General features: G+C 42.0%; 2 protein-coding genes across 3 annotated transcripts in view; one reads left to right on the top strand and one right to left on the bottom strand.

Moving 5' to 3' along the window:
- Positions 1–12,876, bottom strand: part of LOC128303956 (histone demethylase UTY) — a 90,181-nt gene extending 77,305 nt beyond the window's left edge. The window contains exons 1-4 of the mRNA XM_053041061.1: positions 12,586–12,876; positions 12,439–12,505; positions 11,918–12,332; positions 11,735–11,843 (exon numbers count right to left, since the gene is read on the bottom strand). Of these exons, the coding sequence (XP_052897021.1) occupies positions 11,735–11,843; positions 11,918–12,332; positions 12,439–12,505; positions 12,586–12,653 (659 nt within the window). The 5' untranslated portion in view covers positions 12,654–12,876. The remainder of the gene's footprint in view (positions 1–11,734; positions 11,844–11,917; positions 12,333–12,438; positions 12,506–12,585) is intronic.
- On the top strand, positions 12,762–15,741 carry LOC128303960 (FUN14 domain-containing protein 1). Of its 2 annotated transcripts, none has more exons than XM_053041068.1 (4): positions 12,762–12,853; positions 14,307–14,454; positions 14,526–14,721; positions 15,549–15,741. In XM_053041068.1, the coding sequence occupies exons 2-4, from the start codon at positions 14,309–14,311 to the stop codon at positions 15,729–15,731; spliced, it is 525 nt and encodes a 174-aa protein (XP_052897028.1). In that variant the 5' UTR covers positions 12,762–12,853; positions 14,307–14,308; the 3' UTR covers positions 15,732–15,741. The 2 variants fall into 2 exon arrangements, with proteins under 2 accessions (XP_052897028.1, XP_052897027.1); XM_053041067.1 differs by lacking the exon at positions 12,762–12,853 and adding an exon at positions 12,873–13,472.
- The last annotated feature ends 454 nt before the right edge of the window (positions 15,742–16,195 follow it).

The following is a 16,195-nucleotide window of genomic DNA, read 5'->3' as shown; positions in this document are numbered from 1 at the left end:
GCAGGAGTGAAAAGTATGAGCGAAAAGTAACACGAAACGCCCCAATCCCGAGGGAAAGAAGACCGTTAGCCAACAAAAGCCAAACGGCATCGACTTTCGCGCGGTTCGCCTTTTGCTAGGGCCAGCGCAGCAACTGCAAGATACCCGCAGTAAGGAAAATCTCCTCAGTAAAACCCCTGTGAGCGACAGCGATACAAATCCAGTTCTCGCGAAATGTGTGGAAAATGTTGCACTCCCAAGAAAGGTATCAAGCTTCCGGCGGGGATTTTGTCCGCTCACATCAGGGAAGTTTCGGGATAACCGAAAGGAATCAAGTATCTTTCACACCAGAACGTGACACTTTTGATGGCAAACATAAAAGGAACACTGGAAGCACATGGTTTTTCGAATGAAAAACGTACATACGTATTTTGCTACGATCATTGTACTAAGGAAAAACGAAAGACGCTTACGCACGGAGTTGAAATAAAAATTAAACAAAAAAAAAACATATAGAAAGCTTTGTACACTTTTTATCGGATATTTAACGAAAGCTTCGTCTATGTGCCATCTTCATGACTTGAGGCATTCGTATCTTCAACGCTCTTCCGGGTCTCCTTTTGGTGAGGGCAGGATAGAATGGGAAGCATCAACAGCAACACCACACCGTCCTGGTATAAAATTCCCAGGGTTCAAACATCCGTTGGTATGTACGGTAAACGGCATCCTCCGAATACACCGATAGAGAATACGTGTAAATGGTGGAAAGCTGTGAAAGCACACACCCAACCATGCTGGGTGCCGAAAATCGACCGAATGCCGAACGGGACGACACACACCGGCAGTGCCGTGCAACGACCACATAATCAGCCGGTTTATGGTGAAAAACTCTCTGGCTGGCCGCAGGGAAACAGGCGAAACAACACGAGTACATAGCGCCAAGCAGGACGGAAAAATGGCTTGCGGAAAAGAGACCCGTTGCACGGCACCTTTCGCGCAAAGCCAAGACGAAAAGTTAACCCAACGGTTGATGTTTATGTTTTTCTATGTGTCTCCCGGCTAGAAGCCTGCACACTGTCAGGGAGAGCGCAAAACGTCCCTGTGTTCCGCGTTCCTTCCACAAAAGGTACGTGGCCGAATGTTTCCGAGCAAACTTTCTTCTCGCTAGGATCTGTTTGCTAGGCAAACAAAAAAAAAAGGAAACATACTGAAGAAAAACCGCATCACCGCGCTTCAAAACAAGGAAAACCCGAAGCGCATCGCCCGCCCAAAACAAGATTAAAAGAACGGGGCTGCACTACCGCTGGCTGCAGCACATTTCCGCGAAGCGGTTGGCGGGTCCTTCGGGTGCTCCTTGTGCTCGTGGGAAACTCGATGCTAGAAATAGTCCTACGGTATGTATCTTTTATTTATTGCTCTACTTCTTGCCCCACGTTTATTTCAACTTCCTTTCCAGCGCGCTCCACATGATATGCTAAAACAGCTTAGCACTTAAACAGATTCTATCGTGTAAAGAAAATTGGCCGTCGGTGTTTAAGTGTGATAAGCCCGTGAGAAGCCAGACAAAGAATGCCGGCAAGTAATGGTTTGGTAAGCTTCTTCACAACTAGACCCGGCATTTACCCGGACGCATGTCGGGTTTGTATATGTCACACCGTTTTTTTATAGTGAAGTAATGGAGTGGAACAGGGAAAAAGTGAAGAAATATAAAAAAGAACAATTAATAATAGATAAAATAATAAGAATAAACAAAAAACATGAGAAAAGAAGTAGGAAGCGACATTAAACTGATAAGTTTTATAAAAGTAATAGAAATATAAAGGACAAACTTAGAAAAAATAAGAAAGATGCAAACAAAAATATTAAAGTCATTAAAAATGAAAAGCTCTTTAAAAAGAAAATACATGACAAGGATATTAAAAAACATAACAGAAACATTAAAATCTTATAAGAAAACATAACAATCACAAAATCACAACAGAACTATAAAGCCATTGGAACAATTTTCTTTGCCTCGATGGAAAATCCGAGAAAATCTTTCAATCCCCGACCAGCGTACGTCAGCAACGGGACAACGAAAGCAAAATATCGATACATCAAAAACGAACACATTTCACACTCACTGTTGTAAGCGGGTCTCGCCAGGTTGAAGGGCCTTCCCGTCCAGAGACACGGAACGCTTTAAGCTCCCTTGTCGCCAAATCCACCAACCGGCGATGTGGTTAAAGTTTTCTCCGCTTCCGAAGCGGAGAAACACCCAGACGACAATAAACGAACCCCGGGTTCGGCGCGGGGAAGGTTGGCGGCTAGTACGTTACACCCGAAAATACGTACCAGACCGTCGCAGTTGCACTGCACAAAAACGGCACAACCACACAACGTCAGCCGTTTTTGCGTGTGTTGGTGTGCCTTTTGGAAGGTTGTTGACTTGCACGTACCCCCCCGCCGCCGCCGTGGTACGTGTGGTGGGACGAAACAGGTTGTAAATACGGGTTGAAGCAGACAAAAACAGACAGACAGATAGACAGACAGTCAGACAGACACCGGTCCGCAATTTGGGCGCAAGGACGTACGGATGCAACCCTTCGGGCGCCGCACACCACGTGGTACGCGCCGCACCGGACGGCTGAGCGTGGTCGCCGAGTTGAACTCACGTGCATGGGTGCAAATTTTCTTACGAAATGGACGAGCGCAAAGCAAAAGGACGAAAAATTACATGCGGCCGCGGTCGCATGCGGACCATCGGTACAATCGCAACAAACGCGCGCGCCGTGGAGGGTTTTATGAGTTTTCCTCGCACGTTTGCTGTCCGTCGTCCGTGGTAGTGAAATGTAATTTCCATTGCGCTTTGCAGTGGAAAACTACGAAACGAGCAGTGTCCACGGTATGCGGCAGAGACCATTTTCTTGGAAGAAAGCAAGCCGGAAGGATGGCGCAAAAGGTTCGTCGCTTGGGGATGAGTTAACTCTTGCGTTGAATTTAAAATTTAATGTGAAGCAAAGTTTTGAAATGTTTTTAAGTGCTTCTCAAATACCTATATACAATGTTTTTTTTTTGTTTTACTTACAGTAAAAATGCCCAATAAATACCCAATAAAATTATAGTATTTACATTTGTATTGTCTAATATATTAGAATATTTTGAAGAAATAATTCTTTACTAAAGTATTCCCAAAATTTTATCAACATGAATTTAATTTAAGTATAACCTTTCACTAAGACTTAAAATAGTAACACCCAAAGACATCTATTCTTCAAGGGTTAATACATTCATTGGTGTCGTCTAATTTCCACTGAAGTTTCCACAGTCCTCAAGTTACCTTTAGGATAGGACACGGTCACCTACCCGTCGCGCTAGGACACCCACCCCAAAAAAAGGCAACAGAAAACGGCTTATCTTCGCTAGTGTAACAACCTGAAATGACAAGACACACCATAAAACGCATTTACGATTGTTTCGGCGCACTGGAAAAAGCGCAACAAATCCGGCAACAGAGCGCGGGAGTCGACAAAGGACCACCATCGGGGTCGACAACAACCGAGCGGTAAGCGACCAAATGTGGGTGATAAATTGGCTAGATGTTGACTTGAAGTTTATTTTCCAACTGTAATTACCGTTGCCCCTTTTTGTTGGCTCCCGACTATTGGCAGGATTGGTTGGAATCTAAGCCCCCCCCCCCCCCCCCCCCCTCGAAGGGATATAACAACGCTGCAATGCCGGACAGGTTCAACTCGCATTCCGGGCAGGGATGTTTCCTGCAGGAAAGGAAAATGCGCCGGGTGACAACCTTTCAACGGCTAACTGTCAGCAGCCTTTAGCACCGTGTATTGCAACGAGAGAGAGAGAGAGTTGAACGTTGAAATATAATTACGAGCCACCGAGTCGTTTCCCATTCTGCAGGATGGAATCCATGGAATCACGCTGCATTACGTGCAGTGTAAATTATTGGATTACCTTCACCGTCCACCATGTTGCGTACGGAAAGTTAGTCCGAAACGAATGAAGAGCCTAGGCATTTAGGTACGATAAAAGCAAGGGAGTTGTGGGAAATTTTAGATATAGTTAAATGAGTAATTTTGTATCGAATACAGTACAGATTGTGAGATGAAATCTAATCCTTACGTACAATAGAATGCAATAGAATTTGAATGATTTAATGGCATTAGTTATCTAAACACGTTAAAAACATTGCGGCCATATTAACATATTAAACAACTAAATATGATCAACTCTTTAATATTACATTCTAATCATACGAAAAATCTTTGCGATATATTCACGTACCTAAACACTTCCGTTAGCTACCTAAACAACCTATTAATGTTAAATTAATCTTACAGTTCGTTTCCTGTTTCACAAATTGTCGCACATTCGGACACATCCACTTGCCATTTTGCCATTCACCAAAAAAAGCGAACGATCTGGCGTCCTGTGTTGCACAAAATTCTGTAATGCCGCCACGTAATTTACCGACCCGAGTACGATTGATCCCACATCCGGTGCTCCAACGGTCATTGACCGTGGGGGGGCTGTAGTGTCTGGACAGAATTCCCTCACGAATCCCTGCAAACATCCAAGCCCCAACCAATATATAGCCATCGCGCCACCAACCTTAGTCCCTCTTAACGCCATCGAAAGCTTCGCCCCACGGCATTCGAGATGTACCTCTAACTTTGAGGGGGAAGGTTTTTCGGACGGCGTGCGATAAATCGGTAGCCACAAAACCACCATCGCGTATCGGGTGATCCACAGTGTAGCATGGGAACTACATCACGGTCGCAAGACCCGCCAAAGCTGGGGGATGTGTTTTTAGAATTAGAAAAGTAGCTTGAGGCAACAACGCGGAATGGAATAATCGAATCGTGGTACTGCCGTATCCATGCATGCCGTTGGATGCTTACTATACGATGTTGTGAGCTAGTAAATGGTTTGATTGATAAGTTGCATGTCCGGCAAAATATGGCAATAAAGCAATAAAGTGTTTTATTTATTTATTTGTTTTTTAGTGCATACGCTGGTTGAGTAGTTAATTTTACGATCATATTGGATTGTAGTTGGTGTACACAATGTTTCATTAAATTTATACAGTTTGTTCGATGACACTTGCACTAAGTTAAGAGCATTATATCATAAAATTGTGAAAAAACAACTAATTCCTCCATTCATTTGTAAAATTCAATGTTAATCGCAACATATCAGTTCAAAAACACAACAAAATGTTTTTTACTACCAAAAACTATCAACTTTTCAAACTAGTTCATTACACCTATCACTCAGCCAGCAACTCAATTTATACCCTTTACATTTTTGTTACGGCCTAACGTACATGTGCTATTTGAATGTGCACCGATGATTATTATCGATAAGGGCAGGTGTAATATGCAATATCCACCTTTAACTCCCCTGCCAGTGGTTTGCAAAACTTTTACCCTTCTTGGGAATGGGTCTGTTCCCATTACAAACAAGCTACGAACAATTCTAGCGCACGCAGGCCATATTGCCAGTCGACTAGCCGACCCTAGTGCCACGCGGAAAGCGGAAATTTTCACTTATCAAAGCCACCATTGGAAAATGCACCTGGCAGGAACGCCCATTTACGTCGCGGTTTGATTTAGTGTGGTGATAATTGGTGTACAAATTGCATCGTACTTTCATAACTTTCGCTTTTTTTGGTTTGTTCTCGGTCTATTTGCAAGGAGAGTGTGGTGCATTGTAGATGGAGAGAAGCCTTATTGCGAACGTTACGCCGTACAACTTTTTTAGGGATACACATCTAATGTGAGACAGTCACACGATAGCCTTTACCACCCTCATTTTACAATTACGCATTTATTATACGCTGATTGTGATGATACGGGTTCTTCATTTGTTTTATCAAGACAGTGTAAATTACTATTCTTAAGATATTAATTTCATTCACAGAATTCATTATTATACTCCCTGGTGAGAAGTATTATTTTTACAAGATATATTACTACTTCAAGTGTGGGATTTAGTGAATGACAGTTAACTACAAAATGGCGAACGTTTAAAGTTAAACACGCAATTTTTATTTTCAAGTTTGTCAAATTTTTAGATAATGTCTGAAAATAATTGAAAGTCAATTGGATCCAAGGTTTTTGAGGGTTTTCTGGCCACTCATTCTTGGATATTCGTGAAAGGATTTCTTCAAACATGCTGACTGTGTATCTCTTCTTAACGAGACAATAATTAAAATGCTTAACTCGGATCAAATTATACGCGAAGCCTCCAGAAATACACATTCTCAAACATTCGACGATCGTATTCATCATTATTTCTCTCCTTCAAAAATAATCGCCTAAATGGAATAACAGCGTAAACCATCATCCGTTTCCAGCTAAATCATACAAATCAGGATATTTCATTAGAACGCGTTTTTAAAATCCAACACGAAAACCGCCGATGGAGCAACCGTTCCAAAATATCGCACTGTCGCATATAACACAATGGCCACGATGGAGGTTCATTTTACACCACACTGAGCAAATGCGAGATACACGATAGGATGGACCAAAGTCCGGATGATTGCGTCCAACAGGATAACAGGATGTGGAGGATACTGTAATATTGAAATCGTACGTTGGAATACTGGGATATACGCACCAGGTACAAAACGCTATGGCAGTTGCAAAGTAACGTATTTCCTCACGTTACTACAACTGTCCCACACCCGTTGCGAATATGGAAAGGAAAGCTGCGTGAACGTAGACAATTAGTCGAAATAGCAAAGTCATGAAAGGTCAGACCCGGAAACGGGAACCAGCGAATGTGTCCGTATCATGTCATCCCTTATGGTACGAATCCCAAACCCTTTTACCATTGCGAAGGGATGATCCCAAAACATGTAAAAAAGGAACCATTATTTTAGGAACATCATATTTATAAAAAACAATATAGTTTAAATAAAAATAATCAGAACGAAGTTCGGCTAACAAGTGTACAGTGCTATAATTAAATCGTTAACTTCTTCAATATAATTTGTTGTCTTACCTATAACACTCAGCAGAGGATCAAATTACTTTTGCTAAGTAATGGGGATTCAAATGTCGCTGCATCAGCACATGAAGTGTCTAGCTGTCCGACAGACTGAAACTCCAAAAAATAACCTCCCCATGTGGTTTTGGATCTCCGTGTTCCATGCTTTCTTCGTACTGAAATTGACCCTTTTTGATTTGAATGGCATAATTGCAAAAAAGGGCAGTCAGGCTTCATCATAGCATCCTATGAATTAGACTCGTTTAGCGTGAGGTCAACACAAGTTGCAAATTTAATGTTATTTGCATTACGTTCACTGCATAATATAACAAAGTTTTTAAGGTATATCAATATGTTGAACATGTTGCACAATGTTAAAACCACCACCACATCCTTGAATCCTTGTATTGTGGCAATAAATTGACAACATATCCGTTTCGTTCGCTATTACCGCCATATACAGGAAACGGTCAACGAAACACCGGGTCAATTCCATTTCTAACCGAACCGAACATAATGTATGACATCCGCCGGAATGCTAGTAGCAGGATCACATCCAACCTCAAATAACGATACTACCTAGGCTTCAGCTATAGCCAAAATCCCCATCCAAAAATGAACCCATTCACCACATGCGTGTGTCAACTATTGTTTGGTTTCGCATTGCACTAATGCTAAATGATTTGTGACGTGAGATGTCGATTCACAATGGGTAGATGCATAATTTACGCACGGCACGAGGAAAGTGCACCAACGCAGGAGGAAAATCATAGAAAGGTGGACCTGCAGTACATATGCCAAGATACAGTTGCATCAATGAATCCTTTTCCTTTGACGGTGACAATCAAATGCAGTAAATTACAGGGTTAAACCTGGATTAATTTATTTGAATCTTTGACATTATTCATGGACTGAAGTAAGTAAGAATTGTATCATAATACCAAAGCCATTCTGTGAAGTTGCGAAAAATAGTACAACCTTTTGGCACAATCTATTCGTACCTATAGCTTTTGGATAAGCATAACTCAGTTTCACAACATCAGCAACTGAAAATGATTGCAAATACAGTGTTGGCTACAAAATACACCGATTAAACGATGGTTTTAAATAATTTTAAAGCCTCTCACGCTTGCTGTTTGGCTCACATCATAGGAACCTTCGCGCATCGCTGAAGTTAGTATAAAAACAACTTTTTTACGTTTAACTTCGCGTGAATTTCCTGTCATTTTAAGTAGGATTTTTGAATTATATTAAAAAATAAATATTGCCAATTGGATATTAAAAAGGAAACTTCCTAAGTAATTGGAGAGAGCTTCCTAAATGCCACTATTTATCACACTATCATTTATCATACTATTTATCAAAAGGTGTTTGTCGAACAAACGACTACGACTACTTGGATGCCACCGGATATGCATCGCCCCAAATAGTAAAGCCATCTAAATTCAATCCACACTAGAGACCACGCGTTTTCGGTTCGGCATTGCTGCCAATCGATTCGCTTGAAAACACGCCGATTTTGCGTCCGTTTCCGAACCGAAATGCTAGTAATGGTTGAAAGTTCGAAAAGTCCGTCTACTTCATCCATTCTACATTCTACTGTCCCGTGCTGCTCGCTTGCCGTCGCACAAAGAGACGCACACACAGTGTTCTAGCGTTACTTTGTGCTCTTTGTGTTTCGAAACGATCGAAACCCGGCAAAACCCAGACACCGGTGCAGACACGGGCGTTTAGCGTACAGGGGGGGGGGAGTAGAAAACCACGCATGGTAGCATATTTTCGGGGTGGAAATGTTTTGTCTGGCTTGTCGCACACCCGCCAGAAAGCTCTACTAAACCGTTCGTTCGCGAATGAGTCTGGACCGTGTGTGTGTGTGTGTGTGAGAGAGAGAAAGTTCGTTGACGTACCGATGGGGTTCCTTTTTTTTTTGGGGGGGACAAACCTTTCTCTGGCAAGATTCGGACTATCAAGATTGGAGTAGATGAAGGTTTAAAGGGGGATTTAGAATGGAACTGATGGAATTTAATGCAAAGGGCAAATAATCGTACATTGGGGTGTCTCTTTTAAAATGTAGCCAAAATACTCTACGATAGGGAAATACCTTCTGGTTGGAGGGACAATAATCAATTAAATCCCTGAGATAACATTAAAATTCAATTGAATAATGACACACAGTGACAATAAACTGAATTTGAAAAAATGGGTATCATTTGGGCTATACAAAAACTAGCAAATGTTGTTTGAAATGTTTTAAAATATCTCTTTGCCATTAAATTCATTGCATTTTTCTTATACAACTACGTTCCAGGGGTGCACATCGTCTATCAAACACTCGCGTGATTCGCCGAAAAGATATATGACGTTTAAAAATATCGTAAATCCCTGATAAAGAATCGAATTGGCCTAATCTCGTCTCGTTCCAACACAATCCATCATTCATGCACGTATGGGCGCAACGATGACACACCACCGTCACACGTACAGGCCAAGACACGTGCGATGACGAAAACCAATCCTAATGCAACCAAAAAACATTATTTTTATACTCTAAATCCGTGGACAGGAAAGGAACTCCCCCCTCGCTTGGATGCTTTCACGCCGTAAGACGCGTATGAGTCACGCAGGGGATGGGGCGGCACACACCTAATCGCTCCCGACCAGGCAGTAAGTATCCACAAACAATTCTGGGCTAGGGCTTCGGAGAACCGAGCCGAACTTTTTCCCGTGCCATCTTCAACGGTTGGGCCCCGGGGTTCTGCCCTTGCTGCGTGGGGCGTAGAGTACGCATTCAACAAGTCATTGAACTCATTATGGAACAAGTTCATCCGGGCGTAGTTCTTCATGCGAGCGAGGGTTCGGAAGACGACGTGCCGGTTCTCACGACGTACCTTCGCGGGTCGATCGGTGCGTATCAGATGAAGATGATGCTCGGCGGAGGTGTAAAAAAAACGGGAGGTTGGCGGTTGGCTAAACAGGAAATGGCTCACGTGAGGAGCATTCCTTTAGGTCGAAAGAAGAAAACGAGCCAACCGGTGCCAGAACACGCGAGGGAGAGCAAAACTATACGCTCTCTCTACGGCTAGGCGTAGAACGTGTTTCATGCTAGTGTTGATAGAACATACACACAACATAAGATCTTCACCGGCAGAGCATAGACCAGTCGGGTGTAGAGCATGGCGTCAAGGAAAAAAAATGAAACAATCAACCAACCGTTTGCTAGTTCTTTGGAAAGCAAAACGGGTTTCCTTCCTTTTTTGTTCTGGTGCCATTAAATGGAACGAGAGAAAGATACACTTGCTAGCATCTGGAGCAGGAGATCACACTTTTCGGCCTTTGACGTGCTCGCGATCTCAAGAGGATAAAAATTAAACACGGTATTGGTTGTAAGTACTCAGACTATGTAGATTATTGTTTGTCGATAAGTAAATATAAGGTTTTTTATCCAAATTTTTAGTTAGTATCGATGCTGTGTCAAAAAGATTGCTTTTTTACTCCGAACAAACTAAAACACGTTGGCAAGAAGATGAAGTTTTGGATTGAAACCAAATTCACCCGCGTGCAGGTATCATGATATTGGTCCTTCGGTTTGAAGGATTACTTCGTTCTCTAGAGACGGAAAAATTCTCTGCGGATCAAAACGTTGCTCTATACCAAGATAAAGTGCTTTTCTCATATCAATTTGAACGTTGATGACTGATGGAAGTTTAGGACTAAAACTTTGCGGTGATCTGGCTGACTGTAGAGGGTTTAATTTGTATGTAGTTGAAAAAAGTCTGCAAAACACCTCACCCTGGTGCGAAGGCCCTGTTAAAGCACACTCTTGTGGCAGTAGATGACGTAGAACTACGTGTTTCATCTTAGGAGATCGACTTCACAATGTTATGAACCGTTTTAAATATGTAACACACAACTTTAGTATTATTCTTCATGTATGTCGTTATCGATGGAACTTCTGTGCCATTCCATAGCCAGTCCTTTTTCTGGTGCACCCAGTCAGACCAAGAAAAGGAAGGAGGAATCCAAATAGAATTAGATTTGCATTTTGCATTACATTACCAGAATAGTATTCATTAACATGTTAAAATTTGTAGTATAAAAGTTAAAATTTTTATAGTTTTTAAATATATTCCTATTATTAACTTGAGTGATTAACATCTCCTTCCATTTCTGAGTTTCATAGACATTATATCCCCATATTACGCCTGTGAGATAGCCACCCACAGGCCAAATGGTTAATCAATAGGAGTTTTGTGTTCTCCTGAAGACTCGTTGTTATTTCCCAAAATAATCCAAATTAAACTAATTCAGTTAGCCAAAAAATATGAAACTTTTAAAAGAAACCCTTTATAATTGCATCGTACAGAGATTTCCATTTTTTTTAGTGAACAACGCTTTCGGAAAAAAATATTACACTCTTTAGCAGAACATATACAAACTAAATTAAAAGATATCTTCACATCATATCGCACTTTCACACTGCAGTTTTACACACCATTACGTTATGCGCTCAGCAATACGGTCAAGCCGTTCTTCATGAATGAGAAAAAAATCACTTGATGACACCACAGAAACAGAATCACAGAACACACGCACGCTACACTATGCTCTCGTTCTTTTTTCCCTATGCACTGAATATTATTCATCATAAATGCGCCTTACACCATTATTCACTTATAAAATGCATTCATTCGACGGTAAACTTTTTGCCATTTTGTCAGAAGGCCACACTGGATGAAATTAGCACGGTTAGAGTACTTACCATCTGAAGGCATTGTAGTGGAAGTACACCAACCCTAACCCGTACAGAAACGGTGCATCTCTCCAATGATCCGGCTTCAAGGCGTAATACTTCTGGTACGCTGATAAGGCTACAAATCATCAAGCAAACAAAAACTGTTAGAAAACATTTGTCCACATTTTCATTTTGTTTCGTTCAGGCTACCTTTTTCGTAGTCCTCCAGCAGCAGATGGAAGTGGCCAAGTTTGCAGTACGTTTTCGGATCGATGTTAATATCCTTTTCCTCGTCACTGATGCGGGTTTCTTTCTCCGGTGTAACTTCCCCTTGCGTACTATCTTTTATCGTTACACTGTCATCTTCGGTTTTAATCTCATTCACGGTAGAAGAAGACTGTTTTGTCTCCGCCGCACACTCGGTAGACATTATCTCTGCCGGTAGACTTTCGTCGATGGTCACACCGACATCGCAAAGGGGATTGCCTGCTTCCTGCTTTATTTTAACCTCTTCCGACATTGCTGCCACGGCTGCTGAAGTCTTCTCCTTCGACTTCTCCTCGTCATCGTGCGTCTTCTTCTGGTTGTGCGCCTGGATAAGCATTCGCTCGATATATTTCACCGCCTAAAAAAAAGCAAACCCCCATTGCAGGGTGTCAAAAATAGATGAAAAAATTAGTCAACCAAACACATTTCAAGGTTAAGGACGTGCTTAACGGCGACCACCCCACCTTCAACACCAGTGCCTTCTTCTTCAAGTTTTCCGGTGCTGAGAGCTTCAGAAACCCATACTGGCGGCTGAAACGAAATGCGTAGCAGTTACTTGCGGCGTTGTTCGACATTCCTTCCCTCCTTTGTGTGGAGATCATTCCGCATACCTGTCTAGCGACGCAAGGGCCTGCAGTTCTTGCGTAGAAACGCTGAATTCGCCGCTTTCGAGGATCATGTTCCTGTTTACCAAACGCGACGATGCCAAACACAAATCACCACTGGTGGGAGGAAACCGTAGGAGGAGGAAAAAGGAGAAGGAAACACTTTTCACAACACACAAACACTAAACACAAATAGCACACGGAATTAACGCATCGTACCGCGAGTGGCAAACCGGAAAGGATGATCAGTAGTGCCTCACGGTAATCGATCGAAGTACGCGAATATTCCTATTTTACACGATCGTACGCACCGAAATTTGTGATAACGCGCGGGGCCTACGGAAAAACACTCTCCACTGACAATTGTGACGTGAGCGTACTCTGCGTGCGTGTCCCGTGTAATTTCGAAACGCAAAATCAAAATGTTTATGTTTATCTGAACTGCAGAGCAAACTGCACCGGTAAAACTGAACATAATTGAGTAGGACTATAATTAGTTAATTTACATTATCGGTTTGTTAACAACATTTTGCAACAAAAATTAATTTTACACCATGTTCGAAAAATCTACGCTGCGTCAAAGCACAGCTGTCACAGCTGCCAAACAGCGGTGGACGAAAAGAGGAAGAGGGAAAAGAAAACAAACCCATCAAAGCAACTTGCAGCTTCTCGCGAAGAAAGAAGGAAAATTCATCACTGTGGTTCTAGAACAAGTTACGGGTGCGTGAGTGCATTGGGATTAGGGGAAATTAGTAGAAAAAAGGAAACCCTCCTCTAAATTTTACTACCCCGACGTGAAGAACCAGTCAAACGTTGCAAAATTAAACGCAAGTCGTCGGGTTCGGTGAGTTTTCTCACGCGGACTAAATCCAAGCTGCGGAAAGTCTTCTCAGGTGAGGGAAAAGAAAAACCTAGAGCATGAAACCTGGTGGAACGAAAAGCGGCTTTTCCGTGATGCGATTTTGAGGGTGTCGAAGCATGCCGTGAAATTATGGGGCGGCGTTCAAGTTCAATGTGGTTCTTAAACTGCACGCTTTTGGCCTTCGCTGAGGTCATGATGGCGTCGTGTAGATTCTTCTTGTAATTGCGCTGTGGAAATGGAAAAAAATGCCACACAAATGTCTAGAATATACGGATTCTTCGGTGTTCAGATGAGTGCAATGTGTATTTGCAAATTTGAGATTCATATTACGTAATGCATGGAATAATAGTTCAACAATCGATGCATAGACATACGCCTCAAGATTTTGCTCAAACGGCTACGACAGCTGCATTTTTGCTTTCCTCTCGTAGTGATGCATGTAAAAATAGAAAAGCTTCGCCACATTGGAATGGAAAGTGAACCAATTTTTAACGGAGTGTATTTTTGCACGCTTGTCTCACCTCTTCCGAACAAGCGCAAGCTGGCGCCTGGCCGAAGATGGTTGCCGAAGGTAGAAAATGCTTCACGAATTAGGCAGAAGATGCATAACCCCTTTCGTGATCAGCTGATACACTTGCGATTGCGCTATTTGTTGTCATAAATTTTGGCGGTGTGCAAACAAAATGATAATATTCTGACTTGTGGTTTTATTGTGGTCTGCAGCTGATAACACTTTTTCGCTATTGTATCCGTGAAAAGCAAGAAGGATTAAAAGTGACACAAAGAAATGCTTTCTTAAAGGAGTTCCTTACGACTTCTTCCTGTTTCATTAATTATGTACTAATGTTTTCTTTCCTCCCCACAGGAATGAGCGACGGTAAAGTTAAAAAAGACGCAACTAACAAAGAAATCATCAATATGAGTGACGCCGCCGGATATCTTGACCGTTTTGTCGGTGATGTGAGCAAAAAATCGGCCACCAAACAGATACTGATCGGTGCTGGCAGTGGATGGTAATTGAAGACGACATCGCTTGGTCGTGGTCAAGCATTCGCTAAAACTGTGTATTTGTTCGTTTACCCAGGGCAACCGGTTACATCACGATGAAAGTTGGCAAAATGGCTGCTATAGCGGTTGGTGGTGGTATCATATTGCTGCAGTTGGCCAACCATCAGGGTATCATTTCTATCGACTGGAACAAGGTGCAGAAGAAGGTGGACAAAGTCTCGGACAAGGTGGAGGAAGCGGTTACCGGACAAGGACCAAGTTGGGCGGATAAGGTGAGTATCGCTGTATGTGTGCAACGAATTTATTACGTTTTTCCTCCTAACCGTAGAACAAAAGGATTCCACCGGCTGAAGCAAGATCACTAGAGCTTTTTAACGATTATTTTCTCCATTGCCTTTTATGTTTCATATCCGTGTCATGTCTCTGCCTATACGTCCACACACCATCACGGTTCACGGTGCTGATGCCTTCATCTGCTTACAGCTGCTAAAGATTGCCAAAGAAAATTCATATCTGGCAACTGGATTTGTCGGTGGTTTTCTAATCGGTATTGCTTCATAAACATTGAGGCTAGGCCTTGGTGTAAGGAACGGAAGAGAATCAAACAACAATGCCATGAAACAGGCCGGTGCACGCAAACGAAGGACGTGATACACTAAGAATCGCTATCAGAGCGTTAAAACACAACTTCACCACAGTTTCAAACCGATCAAATGATCAAGATTCTTTCTTTGTTTTAGAGACGCTTTGGTTTAGAAACTCGCTTTTAAACTATGTAAATGTGTTTCTTTTTTGTGCTATTTTTCGTCTCATGTTGGTCGTTGTGCACAGTAAAAATATGATTTTAGCTCTTAAATAAACAACATTCCTATCGATTTTTGTCTGCGATAGGGAAAACCATAAAGTTTTGTTTTTGTTTTGTTCATTTAATTCGCAAATGTCGAAAAGCTGCATTCGATTCATTCTGGAGATGAACACAATCGTTATCAAAATGAGCATTGTACACATCCTAGCATTTTACCGAGATATGAAAAAATGTATTTAAATCTAAAACTAATTCCAATCTGTTTTCCCTTATTTTTTTAAATTCATTTCATAGGCGGAACGCTTCGTCGATCGTAAACTAAACCAAGCGGAAGATGTACTGAACAAACGCACGAAAAAGGCTAAAAAGTGGTACACCAATCTGATTGGAGATGAGTCCGGCTGCAAGGTGAATGATCTACACATTTTCCTGTGTGCCTTTGCGGCGGGCATTGCAATCGGCGTGGGTACCGCCTAAATGCGTGCACTCAGAACGCGGAATAGGCGCACGCTTGTAGAGGGGAATCGATCATTCTCACATAACCATTCGAAGTCTGTACACCTCAGGGCAATTTTCTGCGAAAAAAAGACATCAGAAAATTCCCGTGCAAGGTGAGAGGAAAAGATGTGCGTTAACGGTTATTTATATACAACATAATAACTGGTGAAAACGTTTAAAAAACCAGCGAGAAATCGAACAAAAGATCCCAATTGGAATGTGATGGTAAATGTCTCACCGCGAATCTCGATCATACAACAACTTTCCATGTTTTGTTTCACTATTTTTCCTCTGCGGTTGTGTTACAGTGATTCGATGTTTTGTGATTGTACACGTTAAGTGCGAGATTGCTATTCTTTGCGCCATTTTCAATAATGAATATTTAAAACTATTTTTGTTAATAGAATTTAAGTACACTCAACCGCTCGAAACGCCTTGGTGGC

This window comes from Anopheles moucheti, chromosome 3, assembly GCF_943734755.1.
Source record: "Anopheles moucheti chromosome 3, idAnoMoucSN_F20_07, whole genome shotgun sequence".
NCBI classification, from domain to species: Eukaryota; Metazoa; Arthropoda; class Insecta; order Diptera; family Culicidae; genus Anopheles; species Anopheles moucheti.
Note: the sequence above shows the minus strand (reverse complement) of the source record. Positions and strands in the feature narration are given on the sequence as shown.

Excerpts from the sequence above, each read along its gene's own strand:
- LOC128303960 (XM_053041068.1), top strand. The coding sequence starts at position 14,309 with ATGAGCGACGGTAAAGTTAAAAAAGACGCAACTAACAAAGAAATCATC. Across the intron at positions 14,455-14,525 it reads ATCGGTGCTGGCAGTGGATG|GGCAACCGGTTACATCACGA; the intron begins GTAATTGAAGAC and ends TCGTTTACCCAG. Across the intron at positions 14,722-15,548 it reads GACCAAGTTGGGCGGATAAG|GCGGAACGCTTCGTCGATCG; the intron begins GTGAGTATCGCT and ends TTCATTTCATAG.